Source organism: Thermobia domestica, chromosome 1 (genome assembly GCF_964235325.1).
Source record: "Thermobia domestica chromosome 1, izTheDome1.hap1.1, whole genome shotgun sequence".
Lineage (NCBI taxonomy): Eukaryota > Metazoa > Arthropoda > Insecta > Zygentoma > Lepismatidae > Thermobia > Thermobia domestica.
The window spans coordinates 85,618,800-85,644,136 of NC_137454.1; the positions used below are offsets into that span (position 1 = coordinate 85,618,800).

At 36.5% G+C, this 25,337-nt stretch overlaps 1 protein-coding gene across 1 annotated transcript in view; it reads left to right on the forward strand.

Annotated features, from left to right (window-relative positions):
- The window catches only part of Pcif1 (Phosphorylated CTD-interacting factor 1), a 92,067-nt gene that overhangs the window by 22,486 nt on the left and 44,244 nt on the right, over window positions 1-25,337 (forward strand). The window contains exons 3-6 of the mRNA XM_081760553.1: window positions 8,997-9,152; window positions 11,907-12,067; window positions 14,031-14,185; window positions 15,531-15,762. Coding sequence (XP_081616679.1) covers window positions 8,997-9,152; window positions 11,907-12,067; window positions 14,031-14,185; window positions 15,531-15,762 — 704 coding nt within the window. The remainder of the gene's footprint in view (window positions 1-8,996; window positions 9,153-11,906; window positions 12,068-14,030; window positions 14,186-15,530; window positions 15,763-25,337) is intronic.

The window sequence follows — 25,337 nt, forward strand, 5'->3', positions numbered from 1 at the left end:
AGAGAATTAATTTTTTTTTTTTTTTTAACCGTATTTTGATATTTGCCCTAGAAGGGAAAGAAAAGGGTGGAGTTATATTTATTATGATTTGATGCCCATATATCGATATCCGCTAAGGTTAGATTCATAAAATTTGGTATTTAGATCTTCTATTTAAAATAATGAAAGATGTATTTAAGCGTTATATATATATATATATATATATATATATATATATATATATATATATATATATTCTCCTGGAAGGGAATGAAAAGACGAGAAGAAAAAAGTTAAAATAAGATGGCCATATATCGAAATTCCTTAAGGTTTGAAATATGAAAACTTGTATTTAGGCTTTTTATTTACAATAATTTAAGACTATTTCAACGTTTTTTATTTTATTTTTTTAGGAAGAAAAAAAATTATTAGAGTTATATTTGTTAAAATAACATGATCATACCTTGATATCCCTTGAGAGTAGAGACATGTTAATTAAAAGTGTTCCAACGTTTTTTTTTAATATTTCCCTTAAAAAGGAAGAAAAAAGTGGTTGCTATTGCTGTAATAAAATGACCATATCTCGAAATTCTTTAAGTTTAGAGACATGTTAGATATATGAACATTTTGGGGGGCTAGTGGCAAAGTCTCCAGTTACCCGAAGGGTATTACACTATAGAAAACTGTAAGTCACATTATATATAGCTTCGCTGCTCACTGCTAAAGTTGAAAATACAAATCAACCAATTAATCAAGAAGTTTGAAATAAAAAATGAGTGAAAGTTTTCCACCGACATTACCTAAATCTAGTGAGCTCGCTTATGTTTATATGGATGCCGTAGGTGTCTTTGGCACGGGAAGCTAGGATTCGAATTCCGGTGGGAGTACGGGTAACGTGTTCGGATCCCACATTAGCCTGTAGGACCACGGTTTGATATAGCCTTGCTGGTGCAAGGGACACTAAACTCTCATCAACAAATCAACCTTTGTCTACTTATAAATCGCTTAACTCAAAAACTTGGTATTTTTGAACGAAACGAGTTACGGACTTAAGAGGTTTTAGTACAAATAAATTAAAACTAAAGACTCTTATTGTTGTTTATTTATTATAAAAGGTAAAACAGAACTGAAAAAGCCTATTTAGTAAGAATACAGATCTTGGAAAGTGACTGCAGTGGTTAGTAGTTAAACGGTAAGCTTCATCGCTTATGGCATAGAAAACATCGGTTTGATTCTCTGTGAGAATACATGTTTAGATTTTACATCAAATAATAGGCCCATATGAACACCTTAACTGCTCAGTGGCTAGCACGCAAATATTCTGCGCCTGTATGCCCACATTTGATTCCTGGTAGGAATATTTGTCGTGAATACAAGCCCGAATAGTAGATCGGGTTCCACGTTAAAGAGCAATTATTATTTTATACTTTATTCACGTGATTACAATTATTGAGTGGTATTTGCTCACTAGGTTCCTCTTTCCGTTTCATATAGCCTCAGCACCGAAGCGAAAAGTTAAACGCCAACCCGAGCAACAAATAGTTCACGCTCGATGCATTTTTTTTTAAAGGTTCAGAATCTTCAAGAACTTGAAATGTATACTTCGGTAAGGTCTGGTCAGAGTCTAGATATTATAGGTATCGCCTAGGGATGACCAAAATTTTCCGGAATCGGAAATTTCACTTTTCCGAATTCCGAATTTTTTTCGATTTTACTTTGTGGATTCCGGAAAGTGAAAATTTCGGGATTGGCCATCCCTAGTATCACCTCATCACATTACATATAAAACTGAGGCACCCTGAATTATTATTCTTAAGGAGTAGTTTAAAATAATGACTGTCTGTTGTTGTAGCTCAAAGTATGTTTTGATTTTGCTTATTTTGGTTGATTGGTTGGGGTTTAGCCGACATTTTCAGCGCCGAAGTTATACGAGATGTAGACTTACAGGTAATATAAATCACCGCAAAGAGTTAAAATTTCAGAGCTGAGTCAATCCATTCTAAGTGATCAAGCATGTGCCCCTCGACCGTCTCCAAAAAATCTAATTTTTCATGAATGTTTATACTATATCAGGGTACTTCTAAACCACAACTAATTATTTTTTAAAACATCTCATAGCGACACAGCTTCTGCCGCCATTTTGCGTTTTCTCAATTTCAGGCGTTTACGTTGTTTTGAATATCTCAGCATGTATTTGTTCTCTTAACATTTTTGCCTAAACCCACTTGAAAAAGGTTAAATCAGGGCCTACAGTAGCAACATTTTTGGACATTAAAGACATGTTTAAGAAGAGGAAGCAATTGACGTAGAGGTCTGAATTTGTGTATAAATGAAGTCCGCGGTCATAAGTTTATACTAAAAAATTTGCAGACCTGTAGCTGCTCGCAAAGACCTCTACTAGTTGTGACTCACTGTCTTATCACCCACAGCAGCACTAGTGGAGAATGCCGCTATCAGCAGATGGCGAGAAAAGTTAAAAATGCGTACAAAGAGGACAATTTGGGACTTGGAGTTATCACCAAGGCACATTCAAGAGAGTTCACGAACGCAAGAAAGTTGTATGAACAGTACCTCTCAGGTGACAAATGGCAGTGGGTTGTCACTCTGGATGAAGCCTGGATCTACCTTGATGATACCAATAGGCCCAGGGCTATTTTTTTATTCACCACATGATGCGAAGGGCTGCGGCGAGTTCGTCCGTGAATGTCGCGAGAAGTCTTCGAAAGGCTTCACAGTTGTGGCAGGTTTCTGCGCCCGTGAGAAGTTGCCAATGCATCGTGTAGATTCGAAGGTCAAGGTGAATGCAGCCCAGAGGTGACCACTTTGACCTAACCTCACTCAACCGCACGCTCACAAACTCATTTCGACCTCACATTCACCTCAGCGGTCTGACCTCACGCTCATTCAACCTCACACTCACATCATTAGTCTGATCTCACGCTCACACCAGTCTGACCTCACGGTCACATCATTCTAACCTCACCCTCACCCAATCTCGCTCACATCACTAGTCTGACCTCATAATCAACCTCACGCTCACTTCTTGAGGTTGAGGTCGAGTGAGCGTGAGTTCCGAACTCGTGAGCGCCGATTTCGTGAGTTTGGGCACAGCTCTTCCCGCTAATCTATTGGCTAGCACGCGCACCTTTGGTGCACAGGTCGTGGGTAGGACTTGCGATATTTCGATGTATGGATCGATAGTTCGAAATGTCGTGATTTTTCGGTAGTTTTCATATTTGGATAGTTTTCGATGTTTTCTTGTTTTCAATATCAAGGTATCCCGATACCACTTGCTCAACATAACGAAAACTATTCATATAACACGACCTAGACTTTCAATACTTCAGCGTTCTCTGTTCCACGGGATTACTACACAATACAACCACATATGACAAACACACGTCGATTTATCAGGAACACCCAAGTGGGATTTACAATATTGTAATATTAGTTCGTACGCCTATACGACTTTGGCTTCAAACGCGTTCACCTCTGGTGCTTGGGGTCCCGGGTTCAATCCCAGCCCCCGCCAAGTAAACTTTGTGGTGGACAAACACCGTGTGCGTGGGTTTTCTCGGGGTTCTCCTGTTTCCTCCCACTTTCTTCATTCCACCATTTCATTCATTTCTCATTATCATCATCTATAGCCTAACCGGCATAACCGTGGGACGTAAAACTCAAAGATTTCATTTCATTTTTTACAGGAAACTTTCAGTCTCAGTATTGATCTACATAGATCAAAAACTATATATAAAAAAGATAGTGAGGTTTTTGAAGAATCGATTTAGTTTTCTAAGAAAAGTTCTCACATTTACTCTTAACCTTCTATTCAAACTGAAATCGGAAATGATAAGAAGTACATTACAACTTGTGGATTCAATACATATTGCAAAAAAGGTAAGAATTAGCGAGAAGTAGGTTTTGGAATCTGGTTAGGCATCTAAGAATAGTTGTCATCTCTCGTAACCCTTCATTCTAAATGAAATCTTTGAGTTTAACGTCCCACGGTTACGCCGGTTAGGCCAAAGGAGACAGTGATGATGAAATAATGGATGAAATAGTGGGAGGAAACGGGAGAACCCCGAGAAAACCCACGCACACGATATTTGTCCACCACAAAGTCCACTTGGCGGGGGCTGGGATCGAACCCGGTTCCCTACGCACCAGAGGTGAACGCTCTACCACTGAGCCACGGCGCCCGCCAAAAAAGCCAAAGTTCAATAATAATAATAATAATAAGTAAAAATGAAGCTCTCCAAGTAATAAGTGATTTTGCAAATCTATGGCTTGAATCATTGGTCGAAGTTAAGTGAAATTTTAACCTTATGCTTGCAGTAGACATTTGCATAGAGGCCGGCCCGTTTGATGCGCTTCGCTCCCTTCCTTAAGTTGTCTTTCGCATGTGACTCTCGACATCTGTCACCTTACCAATCTCTATTTAGATAAATTTCAACAGTCCAAACAGTTATTCTGGTAATTTTAGAGACACTCTCGGTAGTTTCAATATTAAAACTATTACGTAGAGTCGAAAATTCGAAACGTATTTCTTGTATTATCGAACTAACTCATATTGTAAAACTCAAATTAATCATTCTTTGTAAATTTACTTCAAATCTTTCTTTACAGGATACAAAGTAAAAATGCATTAAAATTTGTACAAAAACGAAGATATTTATAAAATAATTTTTTTCTATATGATTATTTTGTATTGTTAAAATTTTGTTCATCGACAAGGGGAGGGGAGCGCCAAACGCTTTTGGGCCTAGGGGCGGCAAAACATTAAATCCGGCCCTGGTCAAACACTAAAAATAAATCAATCATCGGTGTTGTCCGACTAATATTACATGAATGGTATGTTATTTCCGTTTTCCGTTTTGGATAAAATATAGATAAAATATAGCTTTAGGAACACACGTGAGCTAGTTGCATCCTCCTAAGTTGTTCCGCTCTCTGAACAACGATTAAAGGATTATACGAAAACGACTAAAGTGGTCGAGGACTGGCACATTTTCCCTAGTAATACAAAACATTTATTTATGGCTGTTCTGCGTAGTTATATTTATACAAAAACAATTACTTGCTAACTATATGAATTTTATTTCCAAGTAAATAGTCGGTGTATATGAAATTCTATATACTTATCAAGATGTAATAATGTCTCTCAAATACTCGCCCAGAAAATATGTAAATTCTATTTTCTATTTGGAGCAGGCAGAGGTGCCCACAGGCTGGTTTTGGGGCGTTGGTTACACCCGTTATACTTTTTTTTGGGGGGGAGGGGGGCATATTTTCTTTCAAAATGACAAAATCGCTCCTTTAATTATATTATGATTTTCCTTTTAAGAACGACAACTGTGAAGGTGAATGAATGTATTCTCTGTGGCTTGAAAGGATAAAATTATGATAAAAGGTGAAAGAAAATACTGTATAAACTGATCCTGTTTAGAAAGAATGGACAAGGGCTACTAAGTGATGTAGCCTGCAATGTATTCAACATACAAACCAGTGTGGAAACTCATTGAGGAAGGGGAATCTTGCTAAGAATTTAAGCACTCTGTTTTGGGGGCGAAATAGTATATTCGGGGGGAAATTGCGCCCAAGTAGTTGGAGAGATAGGCTCTCCTCGGCCGAGGGCGGGGGAGGGCTGCAATTCTTATGTAGTTAACTGCTAGCCCAAGATTCAAAATTCCCCTTCCCTCTAGAACATTCGTAAATAAAACACTGACTTAACCTACAAAATCCGTATTAAACAATGGCAAGCGAAATCACAAGAGAAAACTATAGTTAAAGGGACAAAGGAAAATATTCAAACTAGATTTGGCGGTAATGTATCTTTAAAAATGTAGGTAAATACAAAACAATTTAATCGGTTATTTTATGATGAATATTCTTGACCAGATTTCAAGGCCAAATACTCTAGTGTGCCTGACAAAACATCAAGACATTCCATGATTATTTTCTACTTGCTTCTAAGAAATACGTGATCACAAAGACACTAAAACTTCTATCCCAAGTTGGTCAATGAAGAAAAAAGGTAGCGGACCAAAGATACTCCCTGCTTACCTGTGGTCGTTTCACAGCAGGTGTTATTTTCAGCTAGAGAAAAAGAAGCTTTTGTGTAGGGAACAATAATCTATAGTCTTCGAATTACAATATACTTCTCCCTGCTGTTGGAAGAACCAGGTTTCTACTTTGATCCAATCTCACTCAACCTCACGCTCACATTACCAGTCTGACCTCATGAGTTTGGACACTTTGATGCAGCCTACTTCCAACAAACATCATGGAACCCTTATACACAGCGCACATCCCGCAGTTGTCTGGTAGGGACACCCGGAAGGTGTGGATCCATATGGACAAAGCATCCAGTCACACTGCTCGCAGTTCTGTCGCGTATTATCGGCGTATGGCCACGGAGACTGTGTGTCTGTTATATCCTTCTCGTCCATACCTGTGAAGTCACCAGATGCGTCGCCGATGCATTTCTGCGGCTTTGGCCTTCTGAAACAAGGCTTCGCGCGAAGGCGTCCCACCACCATAGTGGGATTCTGGAAAGCTTGTCAAGCGGTGTGATCTTCCCCTCACACACTTTCGACTCGCAGTGCTTTAATGGAAATTGCGTTGCAGGGCGCAAAGGGACGTAAATGTACATAAACGTAAACTACGGAAATTCTAAGAAGGAATGCTTTTAGAAGAATCTTACCTTTCTTTTATTTGTCGAGTACTAATTTAAAATATTTAAGGGTTATTTTCACATAATGAAACATCAGCATTTTCGTGCTTTTTAAAAAAATCATATTTCTCTCTCTGGCAAAACGTAGAGTTGTTACAAAATTTATCTTAGAATAGTTTTATTGTTTTTTTTTGGGGGGGGGGTCTAATTTAAAAATTGAGGAGGGATTTGAATATCCCACGATTATGCACCGAGGCTAAAGGATACTGTAATAATGAGATGAACGATAATGCTGGAATGGAGAACATGGGGGGAAACGAGAAAACTCCAAGAATACCCACACTCACGATGTTTATCCACCACAAAGTCCAGAGATAGAAGTAACAAATTAATTATTTAAAGGTCCATAATTTTAAAGGTTCTTCTCATCTTGTTCATATGTTATTTTGAATACGAAGTACATAGTTACTTGCTGAAGGGCTTTAAAGAAAATAAATTACGAAAATCTTTCTTTTTTCTGAAGAAAAATAAAGTTTTAAGAGCCAGCTTAAAAAAAAAGAAGAAATGAAAAAAGTAACTCACTTTATGCTCTATAAAATTTATTCAAATTTTGATTTTTTAAATTTTATTTTATTTATTTATTTTTTATTTTATTTTATTTTTTATTTTTATTTTATTTTTATTTTTTTGCTGTAGTATATTCTAACAAGGTAATTTTATTGTGACATGAAGGTTGTAATACTGACATTGCAAGTAAATGTGATTTTACTTTGATTCTTAAAATCTCCAACCCTTTTAAAAACAAACAACAATTTCCTCTCAACCTCCTAGGAAAAAGAAGTTGGATGTATCTCGTGTTATATGAGTAAACAGCAAAATTTTGTAAAAATATTCTTGATTTTATCCTGTTATCAATATTTTTTCATAAATTTCTCCCTAGTTTTGGCTCCAAGGGAGGTAACCGGACAAAGGTATGTTTTGAGAACACTCGAATAGGCACTAAAACAATAACAAGTCGTGCAAAGCAGATTGTTAGTTATTCTACAATGTGTCAAATTAGCGACTTAAAATTACCATAATTTCCTGTATGGTAGCTATTTTATTTATATACAACGAAAGTTTCATATGCATACTAGAATATTATCGTTCAGTTTTCATCCCTGACTGTGGCAAGGATGCAGGAAAAGTGATCCAGACCTAAAGGGAATCCGTAAGGATATAGAGTCATTTTGTCGGACTTAGTCTTTGAAGGCAGTCTAGATTTTTGTGAAGAGAAGTGTACCTAACATGGTCGCAGGCCCGATCCAGGTCCCAGGCCGGTACCTTCCTTCCTTCCCGCCTTCCCGGGATAGTGTGCTCGCCGAAGGACGTCATCCCTCACATATGACGGGCTTAAGACTATAGATGCCAATAATGCCCAGAAATATGTATAAATAAATAAATAAACCATCGTAAGTTTGTGTTCGATGTCTATATGAGTAACCAGGAGTGATCAGTCTTGTATGTAAAATACGAAAGTTGTTCAAAACTTTCGTACTTTACAATTAGTACTACGTATAGGCTGAAACATTCTTTACCGTAACACTCACCACCTTTGTGTTTCACTGTATTTGGGAAATTAAACTTCAATATATTGTCGTATTATTTATTTATTTATTATTATTTTTCTGGTAAGTCTTTGTTGGTCAAGATTTGCAATATTGTGATAATACTGAACATTAGAGACCGGATGTTCAGGCTTTAAAAACCTGGAAAATAGGCACTTAAAATTTTAAAAATAAGCAGTAAAATACGCACTAGAATATAACTCGAAGTAATGAAGATAAATACTCAATAGATTAAAAAATAAATTCATGTTATAGATAATGTTCAAAGACTATATAAACATGCCTGTTTGTTAATATCTTCTACTGTATATATAAAAACTAAGCTTGACATGCATTCCATGTATTCTTGGTAAATACAATCTGTACAGCACTTGATCACTATACATAACAGACCAAGTTTTATACACTTATCAGTAACAGCAGTCCAAAGTGTTATAGCACTTTATCAGTACACATAACAATCCAAAGTTTTACGACATCTTATCACTACAAACATCACTTGTATTTCTCGAAAGAGTCAGAATCCTTTCTTGAAATACCAAATTATATATTTTCCCCAAGAAAGTCGTAGTTTGAAGAAAATGCATAGAATAGGCAACACTAGGCACTAAAGCAATTATTTACTCAGGAGTGGGGAAATAGGCAAAATAATATAGGCGTAAAATCCGGTCTCTACTAACCATATATCCTGTAAATGTATAAGCGATTAATTAACAATTCCTTTTCTTTGTGTATAGAGCGTTCCTCCAGTGCCATCCATGGAACATGATTTACCTCCAGAACTACTACATCAAGGCTGGCGGAAGTTCTGGAGCAAGAGAGAAAACAGGCCATACTTTTGGAACAAGTTAACAGGAGAATCTTTGTGGGAGATGCCTCCTATTAAGCCTCTCGTAAGAATTTATTTATTTTACAAATTGTGTATTGATTGTATCAGATTAGAGATTTCAGTTAGTTTGTTTCTGATTTACCTTTCTTATCTTCCACGAGAAACGTATTTCTATTTGTTTCATGTCGTGGATAAACATGTATGATGTAATTGCTCATAGATACTATAGGGTACTTAATTTAAATGTAGGGCTCCTGCCTGGTATCAAAGTTAAATGAATTTGCTTAGACTATTCCAGTGTGCTGTACTACATTCTTGATGTTATTAGGTCTACTATAAATTAATCAAACGGATCACTACTTCAGCATGAATATGGAGCTATCTTATTTCTAGTAAACTTTGAATTTTTGTCTAAAGCTGAATCCCTCTTTAAATTTAGATAACGTTACCTTTATCTAGATTTAATAAAGGATTTTTTGTTCTAGTATAAACTTACTCAAATGCTTTTGTTTCAGCGTGAGATGTTTGTATGCGGAATTTCAACCATTACTTTAATTTTATTTTGAAATATTTCGGTAGACCTGAAATCACCCTTTTGCATCCCTAATATGTTCCTTCGTTTTGTTTTCAGCTTTCCTTTTTGACACATCTACGTATGTATCGTGACACTCACGTGTGGCCTTCTTCACTCCAGAACAGACTCCATCCACAAAATAACTCTTGAAGATTTTTCTGTGTTCGAGGGAATTTGTAACTAACCTCAAATCGTATTTCCTAGTAATCTTATTCAAATATATACCGTTATCAAAAAAAAATTCAAGGCACATTTGGATGAAAAATAAAGAAAAACGTACTGAATATGTGGCCGATATGCTTTAAGTTCTGTCATAAAGAATGTTGTAATTTTTTGCCGAATCAGGATAGATACAGTTTATGATATTCATGGATTCATTCATATATATTTTGAAAGTTTTTAGTCATACTTTCGTGTTCCTGTTTTTGAAATGTACGGAAATTTTCATTATTGATACTGTGATCATCGTCATTTAATGAGATGAAAACTGTACAATAATATACGTATAAAAAGGATAAACTTCAAATAAAAATCAATCCATATTCTTGATTACTTCGTCTGTACCACGAAGTTAAGCATAGACATACGACACTAGTGTGGAAGAAATAGATAAATTGTTCGGGCCTAGGATGGCTTTTATCTTTTCACTTTGACGGTAGAATTTAAGGGAGGAGGGAGATATATAAAAATAAATAAATTTAATAACTCTTGATCCACCTGACCGATCTCGACCAAATTTTCAACTAGATGAAATTCGGGCCTGAGGTGGTATGTATCATTTCACTTGACGGTGCAACATAGGCGAGTGAAGGGTGGAGGTTTATAAAAAATCAGTCTTTATAAAAATAAAAATTACTATGTTTGTTACTTAACGACTCTTGAACCACCCAAACGATCTCGGATCAAATTTTCAACATAAATGAGATTCAGGCCTTGGATTTTTTTTTTTTTTTTCATTTCACTTTGACGGTAGAACTTAGCTGAGGGGGAGGGAGGGAGATACGTATAAAAATACATAAAACTTGATAACTCTTGAACCACCCGACCGATCTGAATCAAATTTTCAACTAGATGAAGTTCGGGCCTGGGATGGTATGTATCATTTCACTTTGACTGTGCAACATAGGAGAGGGAAAGGGTGGAGATATATAAAAAATCAGTCCATATAAAAATAAAAATTACTATGTTTGTTACTTAACGACTCTTGAACCACCCGACCGATCTCGATCAAATTTTCAACATTGATCGAAAATAACCGATATTAGTGTCAAATCCATAGTTTTCAAGGTCGCTGAGATGAACAATGACACTTCTGATGCTGTTAAAATCCAAATTCAGCCCCGCAGCTTGGGGGAGGGGAGCGGAAGATACATAAAATTGATCGAAAATGACCGATATTAGTGTTGATTATATAGTGTCCGGAGTCATTGAGACGAACAGTAACATTACCGTTACTGTTTAAATCCAAACTCAGCCTCCATTGCCCAAAATGAAACGTATTCTACCCGTGCGAACGACGGGTATTCTGTTAGTATATGTAAGAAAATCGATATAAAACACACTTAGTGTTTTCAACATTTGGTGAAATACTGGATTACTTTGACTGAGTTGTTGATTAGTGCTACTGAAGTGTTATAATCTAGAATGTGAATAGTCTAAATTTCTGAATTTAGCATAGATTTTATCCTGACGAAAGGTATTTATGTATTGTGCGTGAAATATCGATGATAGTTAAGGAATATTGGTACACAAAAACTTATTTATATTGTTTTTGACTTAATACATTTACAACAATTATCTCACCATCTGACGAAGATTACAATATATGTAATTAAAATTATTGTGAATAATTCGAGAATAAATGGATTTGATATTGCGTTCGATTTCGAATTATTTTATAAATAATCGGACTTTTTATTTGAAGTTTTAGCTTCTCCTTCAGCACCGAGACTGTATGAGACATGGACCTACAGCTGAATGTAAGATCCTAGTTACATGAGTTCTCACTAGGTTTCCTGTGTCTGTATATTTATACAGTTCTTTCAGGGAAGAACAGAGAATTTCTTATGTATTAAGAAATTTAGTTTGCTTGTGTCTTTTATTTCTGATTCTTTTCTCTCTCTCTCTCTCTCTCTCTCTCTCTCTCTCTCTCTTTTTTTTTTTTTTTTTTTTTCGGGTAATAAACAAAAATAACACAATGTCTGGTCACAGGTTCATGCTGTCTTAACATTTGTATTTTTTCAGTATGATCCAATTACTGATCCACTAGGAATTCAGTGCCCTCCATCAGTTACTTCGCCAAATGGTCCACCAACACCTTTACATGTTACTGGACCCTTACCAATGAAAAGACGGGCTTCAGAAGAAGCTTCTGGAAGTCCAGTAACGAAGAAATTCGTTTTGGCGTAAGTTGCCTATCATAATAAATAGAAAAAATGTGTTAAATATAAGAATGTGTTTGATACTAGATTTGATAATAAGTAACTTCATGATTCGTAGAATTGTTATTCAAAGTAGATGGTAATTTGTTCTGAAACCTTTTAATATAGTTAATAACTGGGCAGTTGTACAGTGATGGAGTATATTACCAAAATGTGACCTTCTGTTGGCTTTCTCTAAGAGTTGATTTTGTTTGCCTCTACATATTTTTAGATTTTTCAAATCATTGAAAATTTGATGTAATATTTTCAACATGCTATAAAGTAAACTAATCTATATAAGAGATGCTAGTGTAGCAAAAGGAAGAAGTATCTTACATTTGCCTAAACATGATGGGACTAGCTGATACAAATGCATCCTGTACTCTTTGTGGAACGAACAGAATGTGTCGGTATGTTTTTCTCTGTGATCTATAGGCCTAATTCTGCATGTGTGCCACCTTTATTGTACCAGTGTAGGCGAAAACTATGTGACACATTCCAGACTATGTTATGAATATTTAATGATATTCGGAGATAGTTGTCGACCTACTTTATGGGCTATACATACCATATTTTCTCAAGTTGACTGTAAATCTCTGTGTTCTCTGTGCACTTTCAAGGTTTGTCTCTCGACCATGTTCCAGTTGAGCATGTAACCCCTATCTCACTAGGGAAGTGGAATACTTCTACTGCGCGACCAGACCGAAGTCCTGAATGCCTACCAGTTACACCTACTGGTAGCCCTGCTACCAAGTCAGGGCCTACTATGCTCTGCAGACATAACGCTTGAACGTTATAAGGCAGGTTCACGTCCTGCCAGTACGAATATCAACTATCGAATTTCTCGATTTGATTACAGCTCAGCAAGAGTCCAACCGGACTTCCGGAAGCATCAGGTGAATCAGGGGAGGGGGTAGCTTGCTAATTCCCAGCCCTGCATAATTGTATCGTTCAAGAGCCACCGCCCATCACGTAGAGGTATCGCGAGCACTTCGAGATATTCCCATATCTCATCCCCGACCCAATGGTATGTGTCAAATCACCATTTAGGATGGAGATCGGCCCTTGTGACTCAATTGAATTTTTGCGTCCGGTAGAATTCGAATCCATGAACATAGTAATCCGTCCAATGAAGTTACCATCTCTCTTGTAGCGGTGCAGGAAATCCTGTGCAATTGCGTAGCGTTGCCATTTTTGCACCTTGGTAATATGATAGGGTAATGACCACGCTACAATTTTGCGGACCTTAACAAAAGATGGGCAAGATGTGGAGCACGGTTTTGTGGTGTATATCTACTTCTGCGCTTAACGGGCAGGGTCCATTGACAATCTATCTTCAGCAAAGAAGGAGCTGTATTATGCGGTGTCAGTGTGATATTCTGAACAAGAGTTGCCGTAAACGGCACCTCTACCTTCTGGAAACACTCACCTATCGCGCCACCTCCGATGCAGCAGCTCCTCGTCACATGCTTCACACAGTCCCTGAAAACAGTCCTGTGTACTTCAGCCACTTGATCCACACATATTCTACTTCTGTAAACATTTCGATAGGGATTCGTACCATTAATTTCATGCGTGTTGTGAGTGGCTGCCAATGCTTTATTGATATGATGGTGCCATTCTGTGGAGAGGAAAACCTGAATTTTAGGTGTTACAGTTACGTGTATTTTTTGTTTATGTGTGTGTGTTGCCGGTGCAACTTGCTGTAAAACCAATATTGTAATTTTATGAATACTTAGTCTTTGCAAATTTTACAGCAACATAACCTCGAAACGTAGGAAACAGCAACAAATTATCAAAGTTGGTAGTTACTGCTATTTGTTTTTAAGCGTTAAGTCATTATTAATCGATTCTGAAATGAGATTTCGAAGATACAGAAAATATCATGTAGTTCGATTCTCTGGTCATTTCTTAACAATCTTCATTGAAATTTCTCTTTTCTTTCTAGTGGACCTTGGGATTTGGAAGTTCAGACAAATGTAATAATTTATGAACGACCACCAACTACGTTTCCACATCCTCATCCAGAAATAGAGGCCTATCGTTGCAGTCTTGCTTTAAAACTTCGGCAGTGTTACCAGGAACTTTGTCACAGCAGAGAAGGTACATATAAATAAATAGCAGTATCACATGCACCACGTGAATGAGTTTGGTTCGAATGATATATTTTCTCAGTTAATAATTGAAATCCGGAAGCGGTAGTAGATATCAACCACTTCCAGTTTTAGTAGAGATATTAAGAGTGGAGATGGAATATATATATATATATGTCTGGAACGTCTAAGTGATTGCAGAGAACCTCTTCTTTCTATTACCGTTTGTACTCTACAGTGGTCATTGTTAAAACTGAAAATGGATTATTTGCTGGTTTCAATAGGGAGATTAGAGTGGAGTTGGAATATATTCTTGGAACGCTTAATTGCAGAAAACTGCTTTTAGATATAGATTGTCATTTCTGCTTTGTAGCGATCAACGTTGAAACTGGATGTAGTTAATATCTGCCACCTCCAGTATGAATAGTGGGTTAAGCACTTCCTGAACGCTAAATTGATTCCATAAAAGACCTTCTCACTATTTCTTGCCATTTTTGTGTTCGTAGAACAGTATTGAAACCTGAAATGGCAGTGGATATCTACTACTTCCAGTTTTAGTAGATACCTAAGGATGGAGATTATATGAATTATGGAACGCTTAGTCGATTGTAGTAAACCCGTTGTCGCTCCCCTGCAGTCACCGTTAAAACTGGAAGTCGTTGATTTTTTGCCGCTTCTGGCTTTAATATAGATTAGAGGAGGAAAATGGAATATATACCGGGACGTTTGATTGATTACAGAAAGCAGGTCCTCGGTATCTGTTCCCGTCTTTACACTGTAACGATCAACACTGAAACAGGAAGTGGTCGATTTCTGACATTTTATGGTTTTCGTAGAGAGATTAGGGTGCAAATGGAATATATTCTTGAGACGGTTACTTGATTATAGGAAACTGGTTTTAGCTATCCATTACGGTTTTTATGCTATAGTCATCAACGTTAAAACCGAAAGTGATTAATGCCTGCCACTTCCGGTTTGAATAAGGGTTAAGAGAGAAAATGGTATATGTTCTTAGTACGCTAAACCGATTAAAAAAAAAAAACAGCTTCTCTTCATCTCGTGGTAGACAATTGGTAGACGATGTCGCATACTGTTCGCCGAGATGAAGTGGTCCTGACACGCTTGCGTATCAAATATTCTTAGGTATTGTGAAGACTGTCATCCTACAGAGTATTTGATACTTGTAGAATATCTGGAATAAACATCAGATAATTTAGAACTGCCAAAAATCTTAATCTCATTTTGAGTGATAATATGGTATATAGTGACTGTATTCTAACTTTTATTCGTGAGATTGCTAAGTCGTTTACTGCATGTATGAACATGAAACATATTATTTGATCTATTCTTCCTAGGCATCGACGCACCGAAAGATTCATTCAATCGATGGTTGATGGAAAGGAAATTAATAGATACTGGAAGTGATCCATTATTACCTAGCTGTTGTTTCCCTGAAATATCCATGTCAATGTACAGAGAAATAATGAATGACATACCAATCAAACTAGTAAGACCAAAGTTTACTGGTGATGCGCGTAAACAGTTATCTAGGTATGCGGAAGCTGCAAAAAAGATGATTGAGTCAAGGTATGTATTCGAAATATAATTATGTATATGCATGCTATTCGTATTATGCCGTTACTCTTTCATGTAATCAGCTCATACTACGCACAAATATATAGCCTGGGTTCAAAATGATTGTCTGGGTTTCGTCATTGTTGTATTAGATCTGAATGATTGATACAGTTGAAGGAAATGCATGTAAATGAAGCATAACTGGACAGGTTCTTTCTTATTTGTTTCGTACCTCTGTTTCCAGATTCTGCCTCTAGGCTGCAGTTTTACAATTGTGCAGTATGACTGACGTTAGTGAAAAGCAGGGTTGGCTGGTTTAAAAAAAAATGTTTAAACCAAAAAACGAAAAACGTTCTTAAAAGTGTAAGTGTTTGTGAAATCTTGATGAACACACTTTTGTGGGTTATCACGTTTCACTCCCGTATATTATTCGTATTATATTCAGACCTAAATCCCCCATTCATTACTCAAAAAGATTATACTTCAAAAGCAGCTTTTGTTTTTTTATAAGTTTATGAATGTTTGATTTGTGATTTTTTTTTTTATAGTTCCTTATAGTAACTGCAATCAAAGAAAAATCCTAAATATTGTTTCGTTTCAATAATGTTTACTGTTGATAAAATACATCGAAAAGCCGTACTTTTGTGTGTATGTGTGTGTGTGTGTGGGGGGGGGGTCATACAAACCCCACAAGAGGCATTTAGTGAAATGAGAAGTATCTTCGGTATCTATTTATGTATAAATGGGTTAGAGCCAAAGTGAACTCAAATAATTCCTATCTTTATTCACTTTTCTTACTGATATGCAAATTAACTTGGACTAATAAAAGTCGTTGTTAACTAACTTGGATTAAATTAGTTCTTCTGTACTCTGTAGTACTTTGAAATTGTCCATATTTAATTCTGTATAATGGTTTCACTTGTACAACTGTTTATCTTTTTGTCCTTCTGAAATGTCTCTTGACAATTATATTAACAAGTAGGCCTACGTAAAGATCAGTGTAACGTATGTTTATCAGGAGTCTTTCGTAAGTGAGTTGGCAGACGTATCGCATTTGTGGCCAATTAGTCCTGGTTCCGAATTCAAATGAAGGACAATTTCTCTCGGATGTAAGTCGAGAATCAGTTTGGATTCCGCTTTAAGCTTATGTGACCCCTTCCAGCATAACCCGGTTGGTGCATAATAACACCAAGGCGAAACAAACTTATTTCTGTCCATATATGATATGAATACATAGAGCAAATTATTTAAACAAAACAAAACAAAACAAAAAAAAAAAAAAAACTGGTTTAAACACCCCCCCCCCAAAAAAAAAATTTTTTTATTTATTTTTTTTTTTTTCAAAAACCATGGTTTTTGCCAACCCTGTTGAAAAGGCCTTTTGTCTCCTGAAATATCACAAAAGGTCTGTTACAGTTGTGGAGCATTTATGTACACTTATGGTATGCACAGTTTAAGGAAAGGGGCTGCATTTGCAAGGACAAAAGCAGTGGTACACTTTCAATGTCTGAAGATGTTGTGAAGTGAGTTTGTGCAGTCTACTTACAGAACTCGAAGAAATCGATTCTTGCTGGATCCAAGGAACATGAAATTGCACCCACAACGTTATGGCATATTGTACGTTAACGTCTTATCCATGAAACCCAAAGCGAGTTGAGGTCATTCTTGAACAGAAAACTACCACATCGTTGGATTGTGCACGGAAGTGATGATGATGACAAACTTCCGTCATAGCTGTCACGTCCCCAAACCTTTCTCCCTGAGATTTTTTCCTCTGGGGGCTATGTTAAAGATACAATTTACTATCATCCTATTACCGCTAACAATTGAGATCTAAAAGCGCGCAGTGCCATCCACACTGTGTTACACGTGATATGCTAGGTCGTGTAATGTAGGAAATGGTGTACTGGCTAGATATCCGTAAGGCTCCCAGAGGAAAGCATATTGAACATTTGCCATAGTTCACAACTCAACTTAAGTTTTCTCATATTTTGCATGTATTTCGGCAAAAATATATGTATTATTATGGAACAGAGTTATTCCTTATTCAGAAACAATCCGATACGGACAGCTTTTTCGTTCTTTCTTTCTTTCTTTTTTTTTCTTTCTTTTGCAAAAGCTTAGTAATCTTTTCATAGCGGAAAGGAATTATTCTCAGTTCATTCGTATTTAGCACAAAAAATCTCTTCTCCACAAAATGTCTTCTCATATGTCTATGATCTGGTGAACCATCACAAGGGCAATTGCAAGTTAAACTTGGAATTATTCTTTTCTCTGTTCATAATAAATTGCTTTTGTGGAAATCTTGGAGAAACTTAAGTAAATAAGAACGTGTAGAACCAGTCGTATGGCTGAAAATTCTATCGGGAATTCTACTTTTTCCTGACAAATTCACTTCTCTTTCACTTGGAGCTTCTTTGCTTACGACTTCAAAGACGAAGTAACTAACGTCGTAAGTTTTAGGGTAAAATTTAAATGAGGAGTATTTTCCGTACCATGTTTCGAAAATCATCCAAATAATAGAAACATTAGGTGCAGTATTTCGATATAAGACTACATTTATATTAATAATTAATGTAGTCAATACAATTTCCGCATGAGCTATGAGTAATTTAAATTTGTGTAACCTCTACGTAGCGGAATCCTTTCCAAATAATCTCATCGGTGTCCATTATTTAACAATAACAATTCAAACGTATCTTCGTGTAACTATATTTTCTAATAATTGCTATAAAGAAATTAAAAGAAACACAAATCTCTTAGCGTAGACGAAATTCTCGCTGAAGTAATTTTAGCTGTAGGAAAAAAAAAAAAAGTGTGGAATGAGAGAAACTGAGTTCTCATCTGGAACATTCTGTTAGCATTTTGTTAGCAAGATTTGCTCCATACGCAGATGAAACTATTGGAAATTAAGAGCGCCAATTCAGTCGAAATCGATAAACTATAAATCAGATATATACAATTCACCATATATTTGAAATGAAATGGGACTACAACACTCCGATACATAAATTATTTATTGATTTCAAAAATGGTCTACGATTCTGTTAGTTGGGAAACATTGTACGATATTCGTAAGGAATTTGGTATTCCAAAGACAGTGAGTTATATTAATGAAGATACTTCAAGAAATCCGAAGTAGAGTCTGAGTAGGGAAATACCTGAGGGTCGTAAGTTTAGAAATAAATAAAGAGAAAACTAAATACATGGAAATTTGCCGTGACCGTAATACTGCAAATTATGAATACTTTAAAATACTTTCGACAAAGTGAACCTTTCCAAATATCTAATATTTATATTAACAGGTCAAAATCTATCCTCGAAGAAATTAAATATCTCCGAAAGCAGGGAATTCAATCAAACTCTTTTGTCTTAGCGCATTCTGTCGATGAATTTCAGGTTTAAAATATATAAAACGATAATTATGTCGTACTGTATGGATGCAAAACATGGTCGCTTACTTTGAGGGAAGAACGCAGACTGAAATTATTTGAAAATAAAATCCTAAGACGAATATTCGGACCCAACAGAAACGGAAAAGGTGAATGCACAAACTTCATAGCTAGGACTTCATTTATATCCTTTATCCAACATTGATAGGGTCATTAAGTCTAGGAGGTTTAGATGGGCAGGTCATGTAGCCACAGTGAAAGAAAGTAGGAATGCTTCAAGAATTTTAACTGGAAACTGAATCGGAAAAACACCATTAGGATGATCTAGACGCAGATAGTAGGGTAGTATTAAGATGATTGCTCTCGCATACCGCAGAGCGTAAGTAGTGAAGTTTGCATAAAAAGTTAGAACGTTTGTCATATGTTATATCGATGAAGCTGCTAACATCTGGTTTGATTGACAAAAGAATTTAATATACTAAGTATGAGTTAATTCATTTTCAGTTATGAATTGTTGCCTATAATTATTTAAATTTGATGCAACAATGCTTCGGGTTTTAAAGCGACAGGATTTTTGGTATTATGAATTAACTCTTTGTAATAATTTTGTAGAGAAAGTTTTCTGGCATACCTTTATCTTATATTTCGTGACCTGTATTTTCATGCCACTAAAATGAAAAGAGTTTCATGGTAAAAAGCAATTGATCAAGTTATACTCAGTTTTTGAACTTTGGTTTATATATTTGTCTTTTACATTTAGTAAGTCTGCAGACTTCTTAGGGCTGCACGATGTTTGCATTTTAATAGTAGAAAAGTAAGTCTTACGATGATCTTTCACTCTCTGTCCTCTGCATAGGAAGATAATTTTCTGTTACATTCGGTAAGTTTTCTTAACCTCCCTTAGTCTGCAATTTGAAAATTGAAAGCATTTCCTTTTCTTTTAGTGGTTCACCCTTATCGTTTATCAGTAAAAAATAGAGGCACTTCACTAAAAGATTATAAGGTATTCTGTTTCCAAATTGCCAACGGATAAAGAGCGTACTATATAGTCGGAAATATGGTTTCCGTCGCACCCAAGAAGTGAATGATAGATATATATGGAGTATAGATAGATAGATAGGTAGTATGAGCGTGTCCCCTCCCTCACTCCCATTCCATTTTAAATGCCCAGTCAGTCTCATCTGAAGTGGAATAAGGCTCCATGCAGTATACGTTGACGCAAACCTTATATAATGGTCCTGTCTGTTTCAACGTGTTGGCAACGCTTTTCAGTGGTGACTTGCATTATTTGCTCAGAAGAGAATGAGCTGTGAAGTGGCTATAATCCTTTAAAAAATAGTCCAGTCAATTCCAGCGTAATCGATGTTTATTCCTACTATTTTTAGTACTTTGGTTATGTTATTTTAATGGCGAATAAGAATAAAACTCGTCAATGTGCATATTACCTATCAAAGAGTGTTTTTCAATAATAAGCGTAGTCAGTGCTAGGTGTAGGAAGACAGACGCTTTGTGCTCTACGCGCGAAGATGAGCATTCCGACGCCATGGTTATGTGGATGAACCAAGAGGTGCATTGCGTGTTAAGAAAATCTCTAATTTAAGGAATCATCGCTCGAAATGTTGTAGAATTAATTATGTAAATGTGAACAATGGTTAATCAGGGTGGCCACTCACCTGGAAAACCGGGAAAAGTCAGGGAAATTTTTAATTCTGGAAAAGTCAGGGAATTTTGATAAAACCGGGAATTTTTACTCGGGGGAAAATTTACGTTCTGCTGTATTCCTAGCCATTTAGGCGGTTTATTTATATACAAAATAGCTTTGGTCGCTGGGGGCTTCGCCCCCAGATCTCTCATTTGTTCCAGGTTTCGTTTATCTAGCTCTGCTGGTTTGGGCTGTGCATACTTTCTTCATGTTCTTTTGTCATTTAGTGCTGCCCATGAATTGAGCTGGAGCGAAATCGGGATCATTTTGTAATTAACACATTTGTTTTGTTCGATGGCTGCTCGATTTTCAGAATTCGCTCGGGGCTGCGCCCCTGCATCCCGTTTTGGTAGTCACGTGATTAATATAAAGGCTGAACGGTAGTTGAGTTCTGCCGGAAGAGTTCCGAATTTGTTTCGGATTTCACAAAATGTGTGGAATTTTGGTTAATGCGTGTATTTCTATGTGGAATCAAAAACTGTGTGGATTCCACATGCATTTGTACTCAGTGGCGGCAGTACTTTCTGCGACACACGATTAATTGGCTATGCTTTTTACAGATATTTGATCTTTTGACCACCAATTTGAGGTAATGGCATATTCCCCTCCTCCTAGTTTTTACACCCAATTCCGCTGCTGCATGTACTACTGTTCTTTAAAAAAAAAAAAAAAAGCTACAAACAAAATTTTCTGATTTCTTAAAAGCACATTTTATTAGAGCTCATTTACTTCAGTTCCGTTGCTTTGTTACACAATATTTCCTATCTATGTCGAACTGTTCCCCGGTTGCATAACCACCGCACGCCATTGCTGGCACGACAAAACCTTTGGGACCCGGGCCTACCTAAAGTTCTTAATGCCGGCTTTCTAGACCAAAGTCCGCTACTTCTTAATACAGGTAGCTCCATAATTCTCCTCTCCATACTCTCTGGGGAAACGGGCTATTATTAGCCACATGGAAGGTAAAAAAACACACTGCAGCTGTGAAGAACTCTCTAGTAACTCGGCCGATAACAACTTTTTGTCAGCAAAAGAATGCAGTGGAATGTAGTGGTCAGAGTCCAGGTCCTTCTTGTCCCGCTGAAGAACTGGTTGTAAGTAAAGAGATGCTGGTGGCTTCCGAAGAATCTATTAAAAATAAACATGCTAATGTTATGGGAGTCGTTTCTAGTGTCTGAGTCAGTAACTAAAGCTGAAGTTCTGTGGTGTTTGCAGGCAGTAATGGAACACTTGTCATTCCGATCTGCTTTCCGACTGGCAACAAATTTCAAGCTCATGTTCCCTGATAGCGAAATTTGTAGTAAGATGCAATTACAACGTACCAGATTAGCTTATACTATCGTTCATGGTCTTGGACGACTTTTTAAAGGTGATCTTCTCAAAGAAATAGAAGCTTGCAAGCATTATGTTATTGGGTTTGATGAAAGCCTTAACAAAGTCTCGCAAAAGCAGCAAATAGACTTTACGATTCGGTTTTGGGACAATGAAAGAAACCAAATGTCAGCAAGATATTTAAATTCAGTGTTCCTCGGACATTCAACGTCAGCAGACATTCAAGTTAGTTTCAAGAATGGTATCTTAGGTTTGGACCTCAAGAAAATGGTTCAAGTTTCGATAGATGGCCCACATGTTAACTTCAAATTTTTAAGTGACCTGCAGAAAGATCTTGCAAGTTCACCTTCAGATCCAATTCTTCTTGATATTGAAAGTTGTTGGCTGCATACTATGAATTGTGCTTTTAAAGCTGCAATGCAAGCAACAGGTTGGCAATTAAAAGAATTCCTAAGGGCGTCTTATAATTTATTCAAAGACGTTCCAGCTCGTCGTGCATAATACATAAAATGCACAGGGTCTTCTGTGTTTCCGAAAAAAATTTGCAGCATTAGATGGACAGAAAATTCAGACGTTGCTTCCCGACCGAACGTAAAGAAATACGTACAGTGGGCTGTTGATGAGAAGAAAGTACCACAGTGCAAAAACTTTGATATTGTAAGACATTTCACAAATGATAACCTGCTTGGTGCAAAACTTGGCTTTTTCACAACATTAGCAAAAACTGTTGAACCTTTCCTGCGTGAATTTCAGGGAGAAGCTCCATTAGCTCCTTTACTTTACAACTCGCTCCAGGCCAAAGTATTGTTTGTTGCAGGTCGTATTCTGAAAGATAGTGTTTTGGAAGGCAGGCCATTGGTTAAGATTGATTTCAATAATACCGAAAACTTAAAGCCAGCCAAGTTTGTAAACATTGGGTACACATCAAAGGATGCTATACGAAAAGCCAGTACCGTATCGGATAGACAGATTCTTGAATTTCGACAAAACTATCGCGCATGATGTCAGAAATTCATACTGAAAATAATAGACAGGTCACCTCTAAAATTCAACCTGACAAGAGCAATTTCTTTCATGGATCCAAGTGTGTTTGTTATGGATGACACTGTAGCTGCAAAGGGATTGTCCAATTGCCTAGAAATTGTAGTATCCAAGAATTGGATTTCAGGAACATTAGCTGATGAAATCCAAGGTGACTTCAAAGTTTTTGCTAAAAATCCTCTTGTATTGGAAGCAATGAGGACTTATGACAGGAAAAGTAAGAGATTAGATGACCATTGGATGGAGATGCTGCATTTAGGTGCATGCTCAATACATATGACTGATTTTGTGAAATTTCTCCTCATTTTATCTCATGGAAATGCTAGTGTGGAGAGGGGATTTTCAATCAACAAAGAATGTTTAATTGAAAATCAAAGCGAGTTGAGTCTAATTGCACTCAGGCAGGTATATGATAAAATTTCAGCTGTGGGTGGTATTGATAAGTTTCCAATTACAAAGAGGGTTGTCTATGCTGCCCGCAATGCTCATGGAGTATATGTTGAGTCTCTGAGGAATCAAGAAGAGAAAGAGAAGAAACAGAAGAGAAATGCCATTAAGGATAAAGTTATTGAACTCGAGGTGAAGAAAATGAAGTTGTTGAATGATGTCAAGGAGAAACTGTCTGCAATTGATGAGATTATTGGTTTGAGGTGTTAAAACATTTAAGTGGATGTGGTCTTAACTTCAGTTTGGTTTTAGTGAACTGTAAGTTTGTGATTTGAGGTTTTAAAACATTTCAGTAAAGTAGTGTTCGTTCCAGTAATTTGTAGGTGTGTGTACTTTTGTGACTAGTATTAAGCTTAAGGTTGGAAAGCGATAAGGATAGACATTCCTCTTCTCGTTTTGTGCAGCAGTTGGTTACAGTGGAGTGGAAACACACAGGAGAATTGAAAATTAGGCAAGTAAGTGATTAAAATTAGACTATTTATCTTCGCTAGCGGTTTTTGTGATTCTTTTTTAAATAATGATCCTCTAGTCCACATTGCATTTCACTTGTAGCTTCCGTTTAAGTTTAGAAAAACAATGATATACCAATTTTAGATCTCTCTAGAAATTTTCTGGAAAACCGGGAAAATTTCTGGAAAAGTCAGGGAATTTTGAACTTCCAAATGAGTGGCCACCCTGTTAATGCAGTTGTTTCAACGTGAAATCTTAATGAAGTTATTGAACATATGTTAAAACAATGCAGATTACTCAAAGTTACTTAAATGCACGCCGTAAAAACTAGGAATGTACGTATTTCATCTAGAAGAAAATTTAATCTTCGCAATCAAGCTCGTCGATAATTATGGTAAGACAGTATGAGTTATTTGCAAGAACAATTCCATCTGCTGCGCCATCAATTTATTTAATATTAAGTGATTTTGTCACAAATTTCATCATGGGAAGAGGTGAGCCACAATAACCAAGATAGAGCCAGGAAACTATCATTAGAATAAAAGGCAAGATTGCAAGGAATTACTCTAAGTTCCCCCTCCTTTAAATCCCCTGTTAATGTTGTGTAGTGAAGTGGTACTAAGTGAATCAACATGTGCTAGATGGTCGTGTGTCACCAAGCTTAAAACACGCCGGAAAAATCTATCATTTCATTTTAAATTTATTCCTCGTCATTTTTTAAAATTTTTTTTTATTTTTTATTGAAATTCTAAATGGGCTAAAAGGTTTTGAAAACATACTAAAGAGATTTATCAACAGAAATTTATTGAATAAGGGTATACGTAAGTAACTTAACATGTGAATTATTTTTAATCAAATAAAACCTATCTTATGTATTTGTTTTGTTTTGTGTTATCGTCTCTTGCATGAATCACTACAGGAATTGTTTGTATTATGTACATGTACTTGTGAGCACTCTGTAAATACAAACGGGCGTGCCTAGGACGGTGGGTACGCGCGAGTTCAACCTCAGCCCGAGTTTATATTGGTTTGTGATTCGATTTGGAGGTTTGCATGACTTTTATCCTAATCACTACCACCTACAGAGTGAAGCGCTTGTTCGTTCTAACCACTAAGTTCGCTTTAAATATAAAAATAACAGCCCGAACATGAGAATCGAACCCCGGCGGGTTACAGGAGGTACGTATATAAGTGAGAGAAAAATAAATGTTATTTAGCTAACT